Source organism: Bubalus bubalis, chromosome 13, assembly GCF_019923935.1.
Source record: "Bubalus bubalis isolate 160015118507 breed Murrah chromosome 13, NDDB_SH_1, whole genome shotgun sequence".
Taxonomy (NCBI): domain Eukaryota; kingdom Metazoa; phylum Chordata; class Mammalia; order Artiodactyla; family Bovidae; genus Bubalus; species Bubalus bubalis.
The window spans coordinates 53,809,967-53,828,142 of NC_059169.1; the positions used below are offsets into that span (position 1 = coordinate 53,809,967).

Sequence of the window (18,176 nt, forward strand, 5' to 3'; positions counted from 1 at the left end):
CTCATTTCATTTACTTATTTATATTTTGGCCATACAGTGCGGACTGTGGGATCTTAGTTCCCTAACCAGGGATCAAACCTGTGCCTCCTGCATTTGAAGCGCAGAGTCTTAACCACTGGACCACCGAGGAATTCCTAGCATTTGACTTAAACACAGCCAACTTGTGTTCTCATCTGGGGCTTTGACCCAGGAGGGAGGCAAATAAAGGACAGGATGATTAGAAATGGTCCACAGGGGCCGGGACGAAACCAGGGCCCAGTGGGAAAGCAGGACACGCCAGAGCCCAGAGCACAGCTGTGTGACCACACATCCACCCGCAAGAAGGCAGGTCTCATGGTACCGAGCCAGCAGGAACCCACAGCAGCAGACTAAGTGGGGTGGCCAATTTGTTCTGCTTTTCCTGGGATTTTCCTAGCTTGACACTTGAAAATCCCACACAGGTCCTGAGCAGACAGTGAGGGCAGGTCATGGCTTTGGCCACTCACTTCTGGGGGATGGTTTTGGCTGGGCCTTACTGCCTGATCCGCTGTTGTTTTTCCAAACCTTGCTCCTTAGCTTCTCCGACAATTCCGAGTCACCTGATACCTTTCCAAAAAATTCCTTTTCTGCTTCAGTTAGCAACAATTGATTTTTCTTGGCCACAACAAAGAATCCTGAGTCCTGACCCCTGAAGGGCCTTAGACTTTGTTCACAGGTCAAGGCCAGGAGGGACAGAGGGCTCCAGAAGGTTCTGAGTAGAGAGTGATGGGATCAGATTTTCACTGCAGGATGATCATGTGGAGAACAGACAGAGTGACAGCGAGAGAAGATGGGAGTGAAGAGGCAGTGGGGAGAGTCAGGTGTTAAGGAAACTGGGCAGCATGAGACGGCTACCTGGCCTCTGGGTGGGAGGGGACAGACACGAGAATCTGTTTTCTCTGGAGCTTATATTTTAGTAACACAAGTTATATGACCTTAGCATGTTGTCTGGTGATGTAGGCATGTGCTTAATAAGTAGTAGCTTCATTACAACATTTGAAACGAAAGAGATGATCCTGCACACCCTGGCAAGTAACGGTATTGTGCTTAAAGGGTGACCAAGTTGAAAGGAACTTGAATTTGTTTCTGATTTAAAACAAAACAAAGACAATTGAGGGATTTGGAAATTTACAGCCGGGAGATCTAAAGACATAATGAAAATGGAAACACAGCGACTTGGGGGCTCTGCAGTGTTCAGCAATTAATTCACCAAACATGCCGTAAGCAGCGGCTTGAGCCAGGCACAGATACTCGCAAGAGCACCTCCCAGCTGATGAGCTTAGCGGGTGTGTGACTGCGGCAGAAAGCACCAGCTCAGGGACAGGAGCTTACTGTTCACTGCCAGAGAGAGCCTGGACTTCATGCCCCCTCGGCCCACTCGCCTCCCGAGTCCCAAGGGGGTAGCCCAGTGCTGCTGCACAGGCAGTGAGTTTGTGTCACAGCTGCTGCTGCTGCTAAGTCGATTCAGTCGTGTCCGACTCTGTGCGACCCCATAGATGGCAGCCCACCAGGCTCCCCCGTCCCTGGGATTCTCCAGGCAAGAACACTGGAGTGGCTTGCCATTTCCTTCTCCAATGCATGAAAGTGAAAGTGAAGTTGCTCAGTCGTGTCTGACTCTTAGCAACCCCATGGACTGCAGCCTACCAGGCTCCTCCGTCCATGGGATTTTCCAGGCAAGGGTACTGGAGTGGGGTGCCATTGCCTTTTCCATGTGTCACAGCTAAAGGACCCTAAACGGAGGAAACCTCAGTCTTGAGATGAACTACAGGCCAGCACGGGGCTCAGCGTTTGCCCTGGAGGCAGACATTATCTCTACTGTGCCAGAGAGCCCAACCTGCCTTTTGCACTGGAGGGAGGAAATTATCTCAGTCTTCAAGTGCATGTGTGTGTGCGTGCTCAGTTGTGTCCTACTCTTCCCGACCTCATGGGCTCCTCTGTCCATAGGATTGTCCAGGCAAGAATACTGGGATGGGTTGCCATTTACCTCTCCAGGGGATTGTCCCAACCCAGGGAACAAACCTGCATCTCCCTGCATTGTAGGCGGTTCCTTTATCACTCTGCCACCTGGGAAGCCCTTCCTGTACAAAATTCTTTCAAAATACAGTCTCCATAGAGACCGAGTGGGAGAGAAATGACTTTAAGGAATCCACTCTGAGGTTATGGGAGCAGCTGGAGTCCCAGGGCAGAGCTGATGTTGTGGCTGAGTCTGAAGGCAGCTGGAAGCAGGGCTCCCACATTCCCTGGAGATGTCAGTCTTTCCTCTTAGGTCTTTCAACTGATTGGACGAGGCCTACCCACATTATGGAGGATAACCTGCTTTATTCAAAGTCTACTGACCTAACTGCCAGCACACCTAAAAAACACCTTCACAGCAACAACTTGACTGGTGTTTGACAAAAAACTGGGTACCATAGTCCAGCTGAAAATTATAGTAACCATCTCAATGGTCCAGAACAGAAACAAGACACTCATGGAGAACTGTCTCCCCACATGTACTTAAAGTCTGTTGTTGCTCAGTCAGTCAGTTGTGTCTGACTCTTTGTGACCCCATTGACTGCAGCACACCAGGCTCCTCTGTCCTCCACCATCTCCTGGTGTTGGCTCAAACTCATGTATTGAGATGGTGATGCCATCCAACCATCTCATTCTCCACTGCCCGCTTCTCCTTTTGCCCTCAATCTTTCCCAGCATCAAGGTCTTTTCCAATGAGTCGGCTTTTCTCATCAGGTGGCCAAAGTATTGGAACTTCAGCTTCAGCATCAGTCCTTCCAGCGATTATTCAGGGTTGATTTCCTTTAGGATTGACTGGTTTCATCTCCTTGCAGTCCAATGGACTCTCAAGAGTCTTCTCCAGCACAATTCAAACTTTAAAACTTAAAGTTTAAAAGTCACTAATTACTGGTGTCTTGAGACACCTCCTTGCCCATTTATTTTAAAATGTAGGAGAAACTTTAATGATGTGAACCAGTTATGAAGTCCACTCCTCATTCTCTTGCTGAGCATCACACTGAGGTGATGGGCCTTATGGCCTTGGGCTGACTCAGGCCACCCTCGAGGTGTCCAGGGCAGGAACACACAAGACAGGACCACGAGGTGCGGGAGGCCCCCAAGAGCCTCCCGGGCTCCAGCTGGTTCTGCAAAGAGAACCGCGGGGTGGGGCTGGGGTGAGTCCAGACAGCCAGAGCGGCCTCGACGCGCTTCCAGGACCCACAGGCTAGTGCCGCAGCCACCGGAGCTATTCACAGCAACTAGCACCACCCGCCGGTGACCCGGCCTCCGGCTGAGTTCATCAGGATCTAGAAGACTGTGGCTTCCTTGCCTTCCGGTTCCCCGTGCCGGAATCCACCATCGCCGCCGCCTCGCTAAGACCGCCTCTGTGCGGCCCCTCCTGCCCACTTCCACGGGACCCGCCCCGCCCCGCCATCCAGGCCCCGCCTCAGGCCCCGCCCCTCTGGCCCCCGCCCCCGCCCTCCAGGCCTGTCTCTCTGGCTCTAAAGGCTCGGTCCCGCCCTCTCGCGGAGCACTGTGGGAGCGGCTTCCTTGGTTTCGCGCGTGGCAACGCCGCGGACGCGCTGCTCTCTGAAGAGTCCCGCCAAGGCCGCACCCGCCCCGCCGCGCTCGCGGTCGCCCCCCTCCACTCGCGGCGAGGTAGGGGAGGGCCCCGGGGCGGCGCGGGTACCAAGCGCCTTCTGAGGGGGCTTTGGGGGTGGGACACGGGAGGGGGCTCTGCCCTTCCCCGCCGCGCGGCCCTGAACCCCTCACCGCGAGTTCGTGACCGGAAGTTCTGAAATTCCCGGGAAGGCTCGGCGGGTGAGAGAGGCGCGAGCTCGGGCTCCCCTCACAGAGGTGGGCGTCCCCAGGCCGGAGTCGGCCCCCGCCTCTGGGCGGCTGGCTGTCTGGTGCCGACACCGGGGAACAGGAGGCCGCCGGTCGGGACGGGGGCCCCGGGGGGACTTCCCGCGCTGAGTCCGGGAGGCGCAGTCCCGGGAGCTGCCTTTGCACCGGGCCTTGGTGGAGCTCGACCGCCTCACCTGGGCGCCTCACCTTTCCCCACTCTCTGCATTTGTTCCCACCGTGTCGGTTTAGCCCGAGTTTCTCATAGATGAACTTTTTTGGTCTGGTTAGCTCAGATGAAAGGATCTCCAGTTGTAAAGCGGCTTGTTTTGCTGACAGACGTGTAAACTAAATTGACTTAAGTGGGGCTTGTAATCAGGAGGTTCTCCTTGAGCACAGTGGTCCTCAACGTGTGGTCCGTGGACCACATCAGCATCAGCAACACCTGATTAGAAACTTGTTAGAACTCCACACTCCAAGGAATGAGGGTGATGACTCCCACCAGTGAATAAGAAACTGGTGAAGGCGGGGGGAGTGGCAATCTGATTTTAACAAGTCAGTAGGTTTCTGGCAAACGCTAACCTTTGCGAACCATTGGTTTCACATTACCTGCCCTAGAGCTTGTAAGTTAAAATTTTTTATATATCTTCTATCATAACAATACTTTCTGGAGGTATTTTGGAATGAACATTTATATATGATTGACATTTGCTCTTCTGAATTTTCATCTCCAAAAAGTAATGCGAAATTAACTGCTGCTGCCGCTGCTAAGTTGCTTCAGTCGTGTCCAACTCTGTGTGACCCCATAGACGGCAACCCACCAGGCTCCGCCGTCCCTGGGATTCTCCAGGCAAGAACACTGGAGTGGGTTGCCATTTCCTTCTCCAGTGCATGAGAGTGAAAAGGGAAAGTGAAGTTGCTCAGTCCTGTCCGACTCTTAGCGACCCCATGGACCAGGGAGTGAGGCCCCATGGCAGTGGGCCTTAGAAAGCATCACTATGAACAAAGCTAGTGAAGGTGATGGAATTCCAGTTGAGCTATTTCAAATCCTGAAAGATGATGCTGTGCAAGTGCTGCACTCAATATGCCAGCAAAGTTGGAAAACTCAGCAGTGGCCACAGGACTGGAAAAGGTCAGTTTCATTCTAATCCCAAAGAAAGGCAATGCCAAAGAATGTTCAAAGTGAAAGTGAAAGTCGCTCAGTTGTGTCTTACTCTTTGCGACCCCATGAACTTGGTCCATGGAATTCTCCAGGCCAGAATACTAGAGTGGGTAGCCTTTCCTTTCTCCGGGGGATCTTCCTAACCCAGGGATCGAACCCAGGTCTCCCACTTCGCTGGTGGATTCTTTACCAGCTGAGCCACAGAGGAAGCCCAAGAATACTGGAGTGGGTAGCCTATCCCTTCTCCAGGAGATCTGCCCAACCCAGGAATTGATCTGGGGTCTCCTGCATTGCAGGTGGATTCTAAAATGTTCAAACTACCGAACAGTTGCACTCATCTTACATGCTAGCAAAATAATGCTCAAAATTCTCCAAGCCAGGCTTCAGCAATACGTGAACCGTGAACTTCCAGATGTGCAATCTAGGTTTAGAAAAGGCAGAGGAACCAGAGATCAAATTGCCAACATCTGCTGGATTGTCGAAAAAGCAAGCGAGTTCCATAAAAACATCTATTTCTGCTTTATTGACTATGCCAAAGCCTTTGACTGTGTGAATCACAACAAACTGGAAAATTCTTCAAGAGATGGGAATTCCAGACCACTTGACCTTCCCCCTGAGAAATCTGTATGCAGGTCAAGAAGCAAGAGCTAGAACTGGACAGGGAGCAACAGACTGCTTCCAAATCAGGAAAGGAGTACATCAAGGCTGTATATTGTCATCCTGCTTATTTAACTTATATGCAGAGTACATCATGAGAAATGCTGGACTGGCTGAAGCACAAGCTGGAATCAAGATTGCCAAGAGAAATATCTATCACCTCAGATATGTAGATGACACCACCCTTATGCCAGAAAGTGAAGAAGAACTAAAGAGCCTCTTGATGAAAGTGAAAGAGGAGAATGATAAAGTTGGCTTAAAACTCAGCATTCAGAAAACGAAGATCATGGCATCTGGTCCCATCACTTCATGGCAAATAGATGGGGAAGCAATGGAAACAGTGACAGACTTTATTTTTTGGGGCTCCAAAATCACTGCACATGGTGACTGTAGCCATGAAATTAAAAGACACTGGCTCCTTGGAAGAAAAGGTATGACCAACCTAGACAGCATATTAAAAAGCAGAGACATTACTTTGCCGACAAAGGTCTGTCTAGTCAAAGCTATGGTTTTTCCAGTAGTCATGTATGGATGTGAAAGTTGGACAATAAAGAAAGCTGAGCGCCAAAGAACTGATGCTTTTGAGCTGCGGTGTTGGAGAAGACTCTTGAGAGTCTCTTGGACAGCAAGAAGATCCAACCAGTCCATCCTAGAGGAAATCAGTCCTGAATATTCATTGGAAAGACTGATGCTGAAGCTGAAACTCCAATACTTTGGCCACCTATTGTGAAGAACTGACTTACTGGAAACGACCCTGATGCTGGGAAAGATTGAAGTCAGGAGGAGAAGGGGATGATGGAGTATGAGATGGTTGGATGGCATCACCGACTCAATGGACATGAATTTGAGTAAACTCTGGGAGTTGGTGATGGACAGGGAGGCCTGGCGTGCTGCAGCCCATGGTGTTGCAAAGAGTCAGACACGACTGAGTGACTGAACTCAACTCAACTATGGGGCTAGTGGGATCTTATTTCATCCACCAGGTATTGAACCCAGGCCCTCCGCAGTGACAGCACTGAATCCTAACCACTGAAATGCCAGGGAATTCCCTTGTTTTTGTTTTTAGATTCCACAGATAAATGAGATCATGCAGTTTTTGTCTTTCTCTATCTGGCTTAATTTCGCTCAGCATAGTGCCCTCTCAGCTTCCCAGGTGGTGCAGGGGTAAAGAATCTGCCTGCCAATGCAGGAGATGCAGTTTTGATCCCTAGGTCAGGAAGATGCCCTGGAGAGTGAAATGGTAACCCACTCTAGTATTCTTGCCTGGGAAAGCCCATGGACAGAGGAGCCCGGTGGGCTCCAGTCCATGGGATTGCAAAAGAATAGGATACTACTTAGTGACTAAACAACAATGCCATATAGATCCATCCATGATCATAATGGCAAAATTTCCTTTGGGGGGCTGAATAATATTCCATTGTGTATGTGCACATGTGTTTGTGTATCACATTTTCTTTATCCAGTCATCCATCAGTGGATACTTAGGTTGTTTCCATATCTTACTTGTTGGTAATGATGCAGCAAACATAGTGGTGCAGATACTTTTTTGAGTTACTGTTTTAATTTGCTTCAGATAAATACCCAGAAGTGGAATTGCTAGATCATTCAGTAACTGTGTTTTTAATTTTTTAGGAACCTCCATACTGTTCTCCATAGTGGCTTCATCAGCTTATATTCCTACCAACAGTGCACAAGGGTTTCCTTTTCTCCACATCCTCATCAATGCTTCTCTCTAGTGTTTTTGACAATAACAATTCTAACCAGTGTGAGGTGCTATCTCCTTGTGTTTTTGATTTTATTTTCCTGATGATTAGTGAGGTTGAGCATCTTTTCATGACTATCTGTATTGTCTGATTTGGAAAAATATCTATTTACGTCCTCTGCCAATTTTTTAAAATATTGTATTTATTTTTGGTTGTCCTAGGTCTTTGTTACTGTGTGAGGGCTTTCTCTAGCTGTGGTGAGCAGGGGCTGCTCTTCTTTGCGTAGCATGGGCTTACTTTAGCTTCTTTGTTGCGGAGCACAGGCTCTGAGCTCACCAACTTCAGTAGTTGTGGCACATGGGCTCAGTAGGTGTGGCTCAAAGGCTTTAGAGCACAGGCTCCATGGCATGTGAGATCTTCCCAGACTAGGGATTGAACCCTTGTCCCCTGCATTGACAGGCAAATTCTTAGCCACTGGATCACCAGGGAAGTCTCCTCTACCCATTTTTCAATCGAGTTTTTGTTGTTGTTGAGTTACATGAGTTCTTTATATATTTTGGATATTAACCCCTTATCAGATACATGATTTGCAAATATTTCTCCCAATTACCTTTTCATTTTGTTGATGATTTCATTTGCTGTGCAGAAACTTTTAAGTTTGATTTAGTCCCACTTACCTATTTTTAGTTTTGTTGTCATTTCTTTTGGTGTCAATTGCAAAAGAGATATCGTCAAAACCGATGTCAAGGCACCTACCATCTATGTTTACTTGTACAAGTTTTATGGTTTCAAGTCTTATGCTCATTTCACATTGATTTTTGTATATGGTATAAGGTAAGGGCCCAGATGTATTTTTTTGAACGTGGCTGTCTGTTTTTCCCAACACCATTTATTGAAGAGACTATCCTTTCTCCATTGTTTATTTTTGGGTCCCTTGTCATAAATTAATTGACTTTAAATGCACAGGTTTATTGGGGCCTCTCTGTTCTGTTCCATTGACTTGTGTGTCTGTTTTGATACCTCGTTTTAAGAATTTGACACAAAAAACGTTTAAGCCATAAACATATGTAGACATAAATTTGACCAGAAAGGTTGTTAATAGTTACACTTTATTTCAATTAAGAATTATTTCAAGAATACATTTACAACAGTGATTTTTCATAGGTACAAATGATGCAAAATGTACACCTGGCCCCAGAAACAGATGAAGATGATCTTTATTCTGGCTATAATGACTACAATCCAACCTATGATACTGAGGTAAAACAAAAAAAATTGTTTCATTGGTTTTTACTTTGGTCTTTGCTAACCAGCTGGTTTGTGAAAATTTTGGATTTGATGGTTCTGCTATATTATGCTTTAGATTAAGTTAAGTTGATTAAAAGCCTAGAAAAGTACTATTACTAAAGACTGTACTAACTTCTACCAATAGTAATAATCGCAGCAGAAGGGAAAAGCATAGAGATGTAAAAAAAATGTTATGGAAAAGAATTCGGATCAATTATATTCTTGTATTCTTTTGCACTAGTTATCTGAATATGTATGTTAAAAGACTTAGATCCCTTGAGGTGCCTAAAATCGGTTTTTTTAATGCCCTAAATTTGAAATGTCATGTAGAGTTATTTTTCTTCTTTGAATTGAATTATACAGGTATTTTATAGAAAAACTAGAGAATAAAAGAAAAAATTAAAATCATAGAAACTGTCACCACCCAGAGATAAACATCAACTGAGTTACAGTGCTTAATGCTAAATGTTTGCCTATGCAGAAATATATGTGTGTGTGTATATATATGTACACTGTATGTCTATATGTTTTTGGAGACAATGGTATCATACTGTGTGTACTGTTTTGTAACCTGCTTTTTTCCTTTTATGAATGTCAACTTATGTCAACAAGCCTATATCTGCTTATAAATTAGTGGTATACTAATTATAGGATGAAATTGTTATTAAGACAATTATTTGATTATTTTAAATCTGTTTACATTGTGAGAGTTACAGTTTCCAAATTGTAAAAGACAAAAACCAAAAGAAGCTGCTTTATAAATTTACCTTGAATTAGTGTGTGAAACAATTTAAGGATGAAGGATGTGAGCATTAAATTTTCTTGCTAGTATGTGAGAATCAAATATTAGCATTCAGAGGACTTTAATTTAGGAACTTACATTCTATTCTCGAGTTTTTCATATGGCTTTCAGTCATTTTTGAAGTTTTTTCCTCTGGAGAAGAATGATGGTTTGTGAATTTGAGACTTAGAAAGCAAGAAGAGAAAATAGAAACTATTCATTTACTCTGTATGAAATAAAAATCTAGGAGATACTATTTATCATAGAAAATTTGAAAAATACAGAAGATTGGGGAAAAAAATAAAATGACAAATACTGTTACCTGGTGATGACCTGTACTGTAGCAGGTCATAGCACCCATGTTTTGCTGTGTTCCTTGTCTTTTTATATAGATAGGTGTGTCCCTCCCTATATATTTAATACAAACATCTGTATACATGGATATGATTATACAGACTAATTTTTAAAAATATGTATTAAAACATGGGCATTTTCCTAAGTTAGTGTTAATTATGAAAGCCATTGAATCTTTCCCTTTCTCCCAGTTATAAAAGTTACATGTATAAAAAATACATATGCCCATTGTTGGAAAACAAAATTGTCCATAATCCCACCACTCAGAAATAACTACTGCTAATGTTTTGTTTGTCTTTCCTTCATGCATATACATAGAATTTTCTTTTAGAATGTTTGGAATTGAACTGACAGTTACTTTTCTGTTTGCTTATCTATTTTCGGCCATGTCATAAACAATATCTCATGATACTAAAAGTTTAAATAGAGTTTTAATGGCTGCATAATACTGACTATATACAATTGATTACTTTCTGACTATAGGATAGTTATTTATAGTTTTCTGTCCCTATTAATAACAATAACACAATGAACAATTTTATGCATAAGTAATTTTTTACCTTGTGATCAAACATTTCTTGGGTAGAGTCCCACAAGTGCAAAAATGATCATCATAATCGCTTTTAATAATATCAGATAAACTTCCTAACTTCAGGTCATTACAATGTGGCTTCATTATCTATTAATAACTTGAAGCAAATATTCAGAATATCATACACAAAAGTAAATTACACAGAAAAATAAAAATTTGGTTTACTCATGGTTTCCTTTTATTTTAATTAATTGGAATAAGTTAATATATAACTGAATTACTTGAAACAGTTGCTAAGGTGTTCATAGATTATGCAAATTGTTAATCAAATCATGAACAAAGGAAAAGAAATGACAAAAGTTGTGTTAGTTTGGTATTTGTAATTGGAGAATTTGTTGATAGGTTTTAGTTTATCATTTAGTTAGACTTTTTTGAGTTGATTAATTGAATTTTACTAATAATATAGGAATATTAGACTTCTTTTTCCTAAAAGGTGTGCCCAGGGAGCCCTTGGCTTATACTCATATGAAAGTTGCCTGGTTTCTATGGCTGAGTGAGATTTGTGTACTTACTTCATTTTTTTTTTTTTTTCTTTTGAAGGGACTCAGCCATACATATACATGTATCCATTCTCCCCCCTCAACCCATCTCCCATCCAGGCTGCCACATAACATTGAGCAGAGTTCCATGTGCTACACAGTAGGGCCTTGTTGGTTATACATTTTAAATATAGCAGTGTTGTACTTACTTCATTTTATGTAGTTGATATGGAAGGTTATAAAGATTATTTGAAGTAAAACTAAAAAATGCTTGTGCATAATCATGTTTAAAGTACATTGTATTTTGTTCATGTGTAAAGTACATCCTGGTAATAAAAACACATTGTCTCCAGGGTTTTAAAAAGCTAATTGATACTGACTCTATTTTTTTTTTTTTTTTAGTGTATTGTTTGTTTTTTAGTAATCGGCAAGTATATTTCTGTGGGAAGTAGACTGTAGTGAGTCAGAGGCAAGTGTGAGAAGTGTGCACTGATGTTTATAGAGGGCTGGACCCAGAGCTTGTGGTGGTGAAGGAGCTAGAGGCAAAGGCTGGTTATGCTGGCAGTTGGAAAATAGCATTTTGTCCAGGAAACCTGGGAGCCCTGGTAACTTGCCCCTGACTAATGTGACTTTCCTCAGGTTCCTGAGGGAGAATGTGAGCACGGGTCAGGAATCAGCAAAGCACAGTAACGTTTTATGTCAGCTGAGCCTTTCGTTCCAAAGCATGACAGGTTGGACCCAGTGGAGCCTCAGCTGGCTCCAGTCTGAGTCTCAGACTTTACCTCTCCCTGAGATGAAAAACCATTTTCACTTGGGAGATGAAACAAGAGAGTTTGCCCAATTTCTGGGAGAGGATGCAGCTTTTTCTGTCCTCAGCTTCTCAGGTAAGGCTAGTAGCCACAGCCCAGGATATGGAAGAAGAGAGGAGGGAGAAAGGACAGAGGGGGTGATTCTCTGTTCTTGCTGCTCCACCGACTTGGAAGAGAGAGACAAGAAAGACTTGATCTTGGGACCAGGCACGCTGACAGTACCCATTGAGCCAGTAGCCAGTGACGTGTCCTTGCACTTGACTAGATTGTCAGTGCTCCTCTCCCCAAGGGAGAGAGGGCTTTTGGTATTTCGTGTCCTGTAAAGGGGAAGTTGAGGACAGGAGTCCTTGAGCCCTATGTGGACGTCAGCAGATGTGGAAAGATGGATCCTAGAGGACCCTGAACATCAAACAGTAGTGGTTAAACATTTTTTAAAATTTGTCACCTCACATTGAATGTTAAATTTGCCATTTTGTTTTAGGAATTGGAGAATGACGCAGCCTTTCAGCAAGCTGTGAAAACTAGTCATGGCAGAAGACCTCCAGTAAGTGAATTTTTTTTATTATGGTAAAAAAAAAAAACTAATAAAGCTTACCCTGTTCATTGTTTTTAAACGTACACATTGGGAGTGCTAAATTAATTCCCATTGTTGTGAAACAGACCCCTAGAACTTTCCATTTTCCCAAACTGAGGCTCTGTCCTCACTGAACAACAACGTCCTCCAGCTGCTGGCCCCACCTTTCTACTCTCTATCTCTAAGTATTTGCCTCACGTAAGTGGAATCAAACAGTTATTTCACTCAGCATAACGTCTTCAAGGTTCATCCATGGTGTAGCAGGTGTCTGGGTTTCCTTCCTTTCTCAGGCTTAATGACATTTCATTGTCTGGATGGACCACATCTTGTTCTGCACACACTTGGGTTGCTTCCACCTGTTGGCTATTGTGAGCAGCACTGCCGTGACCTTGGGGACACAAATATCCTGAGGCCCTGTTTTCGGGGTGTATATCTGGAAGTGGGGATTCTGGATTATGGTAGTTCTGCCAACAGTGCACGCCGGCTCCAGTTCCTCTACCCTTCACTAACACTTGTTATTTTCTGTTTTTTGATAGTAGCAGTTTTAATGGCTATGAAATGGTTCTCATTGTGGTCTTGATTTGCATTTCTCTGATTATTAGTGATGTTATCTTTTCATATACTTTTTGGCCATTTGTGTATGATCTTTGAAGAAATGTCTGTTCAAGTATTTTGCCCATTTTTAAGCTGGGTTATTTAATGTTTTGTTGTTGAGTTGTAGGAATTCTTTATTGGATATATGCTTTGCAGATATTTTCTCCCATTCTGTAGGTAGCTGTTTTTTATTCTGTTGATTGGATCCTCTGACCCACAAAAGGCTTTATGTTTGATGTGGTCCCATTTGTCTGTTTTTGCTTAAGTTGCCTGTGCTTTTTAATGTCATATCCAAGAAATCATTGCTAAGTCCAATGGCATGAAATTTTCCTGTTTTTTTTCCTAGCAGTTTTATAGTCTTTTAGGTTTTAGGTCTTATGTTTGGGCCTTTAATCTACTTTGAGTTCATTTTTGAATGCTCTATAAGATTAAGGGTCCAATTTCATTGTTTTGCATGAGGATATCCAGTATTCTCAGTGCCATTTGGGAGACTGACCTTCCTTCCCCCTTGTGTGGTCTTGACACCCTTGTTGAAAGTCATTCCTTCCGTTGGTTTTTTATGCCAGCACCACATTGTTTCCAGTGCAGTAGCGTTGTAATATGTTTTGAAATCAGCAGATAGGAGTCCCCCAACTTAGATCTTTTTCAAAATTTTTTGGCTCTCCAGGGTCTCTTAAGATTCCAAATGAGTTTTAGGTTGGATTTTCCCATTTCTTAAAAAAAAAAAAAAATGACATTGGGATTTTGGTAGAGATTGCATTGAATCTGTGTGTTGCTTTGAGTAATATAGATATCTTTTTTTAAGTAATTTATTTATATTTGGCTGTGCTGGGTCTTTGTTGCTGCACATGCGCTTTCTCTAGTTGCAGTGTGTGGGCTTCTCGTTGTGGTGGCTTCTCTTACGGAGTGTGGGCTCTAGGGTATGCGGGCTTCAGTAGTTGTGGCTCATGGGCTTAGTTGCCCTGAGGCATGTGGGTTCTTCCCTGACCAAGGATCGAACCCGTGTCCCCGATTCTTTTTTTTTTTAAGTCCAGAATATATTTTGAAAACTTTTACACTGATACCAAAGCCAGGCAAAGACACTACAAGAAAATTACAAATATCCTTTACGAATACTGACCTAGAAATCCTGAACAAAATATAAGCAAACCAAAGCAGCATATTATAAGGGTTATACACTATGACCAAGTGGGATTTATTCCTGGAATTTGAGAATGGATCAACAGACAAAAATTAATCAATGAGATATGTCACCTTATTAGAATGAAGGGAAAAAAAGCCCAAATCATCTCAATTGATGCAATAAAAGAACTTGACAAAATTCCACATCCTTTCACAATAAAAACACATAATGAACTAGAAATAGAAGGAAACTCACCATGATAAAGGCTATATAAGAAAACCCCACTGCTAACAACATATTTGGTGGTAAAAGACCAAAAGCTTTTCCCCTAGAATTAGGAATAATGCCCACTTTTGCCACTTCCAGTCAATTATAGGGCGGGTATATTCTTAACCACTGGACCACCAGGGAAGTTCAATATAGATATCTTAACAATATAAAGTTTTATAGCCTTGAATACAGGATGCCTTTCCATTTATTTCTTTTTCAGTTTCTTATAGCAATGTTTTATAGTTTACAGTATATCCAGTAAGTTAATTTTAAAGTAATATAGATCAAAGAACTTTTATACTCTTGAGAATATAAATATTATTATTTATGTAAGACACTGGAATATGTTTACCCAAAACATTATTTTTAAAAAATTTGTCTAATTTTTAATGTTATATAAATATTGATCTTTGAAAACACTGGGGGTTAAGTTGCAAATTACACCTCCCTTGGATTAATGACTGTCCACTAATTAATCCTCCACTGGTACATACATGGCTAGAGTGATTGTTTTCAGTGTTATTAGTAAAGTTTTATATGTCACACAGAGAATAGACTTCTGCCTTCCACAGTGCATGAACTCTACCGAGTGTCTTTTGTAGTTGAAAATAAACAAGGTTGGCACTAGGTAAAGCGAGAAGTACAGAAAGTTCTATGCCTAGTGTTCTGCCCACCCATGGCTCCAGAGCAGTGGTTCTCAGTGCCCACTCGCCCACCTGCCCTGGCACATGTTTGCCCTGGAGATATTTTTAGTTCTTATAACTTGGACCAGTGCCTAGCATCTCGGAGGCTGCAGGCCACCCCACAGTAAGTTACCTAAAAGAGGCCAGCAGTGCCAGGTCGACAGGCTGTTAGGGAGTGAATCCCCTGCTGTAGTTGGTGTGTCCTCCCACCTGCCCTCCCTCACTCTGTCAGGGCCTCTTCCCTCCCACCATACGTAACTGTTCTGCAGTAATGAAAGGTCCGCATTAAACCACTTCCGGTGGGAAGGACCTTGCCTGTCACATTTGTGGGGTTCCCTCCTCGAAGTTAGAGAGCACAGCAGTCCACGGGACTGTCCTCACTTCTAATTCCAGCTGCAGGCACCTTCAGCATCTGTAATTTTCTGAAAAGACTCAAAGAACTCATTGAAAGCTATTATACTTAACGGTTTATTTCAGGAGGAGGATACAGGTTAAATCTGCTGAGAGAAGAGAGACCTGGGGCAGAGTCTGGGACGTCAGACGTGGGGGGTCTGGTTGTCCTTTCCCTGTGGAGCCCTGGGTGGCTTTAACCCCCCCAACCCTTCTGTGTGGTGACGGTACTTGTGGAGCCAGCAAGGAGGCCCTCCCATGACTCTCATGTCCAAGGTGTTAATGGGGCTCCGTCACACACTGTTCTTGTTCTGCCCATTAGTCTCTAGCCCCTCATGGAGGTTCAAGCTAATATATCTGGGAGTTAGACTGTCTGGTGGCCAAAGCCCCCCGGGGAAACAGGGATGTTTCAGGCAGGACATTACAGGGGCATACAGATCACCTCCCTGTAGTGAAGGGCAAAGCCAGTACTCTCTTTGGGTGAAGTCAGTTCTTGACTACACATTCCATAAGCTGTATTTTAATTTTAAGGTTACCTTCATTATGGAAAGGAAAACTATAGATTAAGTTCTTGCACTTGGCTAATGACAAGACTGTAACCTTTTTGAAGAGGTAAACTGTCTTATTTATTGATCTTTTCTTTGTTTGCTGTGGGTACTCCATAGATCTTTATATCACAACTTAGTGAATAAGTGGGAGAAGGCAATGGCACCCCACTCCAGTACTGTTGCCCGGAAGATCCCATGGATGGAGGAGCCTGGTGGGCTGCAGTCCATGGGGTCGCTAAGAGTCAGACACGACTGAGTGACTTCACTTTCACTTTCCACTTTCATGCATTGGAGAAGGAAATGGCAACCCGCTCCAGTGTTATTGCCTGGAGAATCCCATGGACGGAGAAGCCTGGTAGGCTGCAGTCCATGGGGTCGCACAGAGTCGGACACAACTGAAGCAACTTGGCAGCAGCAGCAGTGAATAAGTGAAAGCCTTCAGTTTAGTGATTTGGTGTATCAACAAATCACTATATATGATAGTGATTTGGTGTATCAACAAATCACTATATATGATAATGTCTCCAAGCTGGCCCTTCACTGATGTTTAGAAATGACTTCAGAGACCCTCATGTTATAGACAGGAAACAAGGCTGGGAGGAGAGGTCTCACAGTTACCTATAACCAGGACAGAGAGTAGGTCTCCACCCCTTTGAATGATATTGTCATCATACCCTATTTACTGTATTAAATGGGAAAAAACTGTGCAACTTTTATAGGAGAGGCACTGGGCAAAGAGTAAAGTGGACACAAATAGAAATTACAAGGCATATTATAATTTGTGTTGTAAAAAGAGTATAAATTGCTCTGGGACCACAAAGATAATTTCTTTATTCCTAGTTGGGACAGTCAGGAGATAAATGTACGGTTGAATATTTAAGGATGTGTGCAGTTAAGGTCAGCCTTGAAGTATGTGAGGAAAGGCTCTTTGGGTGAGGGTGCGGGGTGAGTAAGGAGCAAGGAGACACAGGATCCAGTCTTTCTAAGAGATCAGTCCAGTGCCAAGAGTAAAAACCAGAAGAACAGATCTAGTCATTAGTGAGTGATTAAAAAGAAAAATAGTCTCTTTCCTTCAGTTTGTTCTCACAGAAAAGTTTTGCTGGGACCCACATCCTACCTTTTCATGTTTTTCCAAGACCTGTTATCTGTCAGTTTGGTCAAGTTTATTAATGATTTTGTTCAAATGTTCAGTATTTTTATTGATTTTGGGGGTGGGGTACGCAGGAATTGAAGTTCTATTATTATCAATGAGAAAAATAGATTATACACTATGATTCTGAATTTCTTTGTTTAGGTTTTTGTTTTATATATTTGTTATATTTTTATGTTGTCTTTTATTGTTATGAAATGTCCTTCTAGCTAGTAGTGCTTTGTGTCTGTTTCGTCAGGTGTTCCTACATTGCTGTAGCTCCCCAGGTTCTCTTTTGTCTAGTGTTTGCATTGTATGTCGTCCCCATTTTTTCACTTCCAGCTTTCTCAGATCTGTGTATTTGAGATATATTTCTTAGAGAAATATTTTTTATTAGCAACATGAATAGAATTCTGTTTTTTTTTTTAATATTGTCAAATAATCTTATTCTTTTAGTGAAGTATTTCATCTACTTACATTTAGTGAAATTGGTTTCATTTGTTGCCTTAGTATTTGCTTTGTTTTTTCCTTCCTTCTTTATGTTTTATTTCTCTCCTTTCTTACCTTTTTTTGTTTGATTTTTATTACATTTCTCCCTCTGTTATCTTGGGAGTTTACATTCCTTGACCATTCTTTTAGTGTTTTTGTAAAGATTACAGTACTCATCTTTTAACTTATCAAAGTCTAGTATAATTTAATATTTTACTACTTTCTGGACAATGCCAAATTTTTACATTATTTTCAGTTCTAGGATTTTCACTTATCCATTTTTTGTAGTTTTCAGTTCTGTACTGAAATTGTCAATCTTGTCTTTTGATTCACTGAACATGTTGAGCATGCTGGTCAGAGCCTGTGTTTGATGTTTCTTTCCATCATATGATTCCCCTTCTGCATGTCTTTCCATTTTGTTTCTCTTGGATTTTGATTAGGGACGCTTGCTCCTATGTGTTTGGTTGTTTTAGACTGAATGCCAGACATTGTAAATGAAACATTTTAGAGATAATTTAAAGCACGTGTCTGTGCTGTCTGGAATGATAACCACTAGCCATGTTGTGGCTATTTACATCTAAATCATTAAAAAGTAAGTAAAAATTTAAAATCCAGATGTTACTGCCTGAGCCACATTTCAGATGCTCAACAGCCACGTGGCTGCCTTATCAGGGCAGGTGTCTTTTATTGGAGAGAATTT

At 42.6% G+C, this 18,176-nt stretch overlaps 1 protein-coding gene across 5 annotated transcripts in view; it reads left to right on the forward strand.

Annotated features, from left to right (window-relative positions):
* Positions 1-3,512: 3,512 nt before the first annotated feature.
* Positions 3,513-18,176, forward strand: part of IFT88 (intraflagellar transport 88) — a 60,864-nt gene continuing 46,200 nt past the window's right edge. For 4 of the 5 annotated variants that reach the window (XM_025262802.2, XM_025262803.2, XM_025262804.2 and 1 more), the window contains exons 1-3: positions 3,513-3,666; positions 8,539-8,634; positions 12,158-12,220. In XM_025262802.2, the coding sequence (XP_025118587.1) occupies positions 8,545-8,634; positions 12,158-12,220 (153 nt within the window). In that variant the 5' untranslated portion in view covers positions 3,513-3,666; positions 8,539-8,544. Of the gene's footprint in view, positions 3,667-4,344; positions 4,476-8,538; positions 8,635-12,157; positions 12,221-18,176 lie in introns of those variants that run through there. The other variant, XM_044927282.1, reaches the window with a different exon arrangement.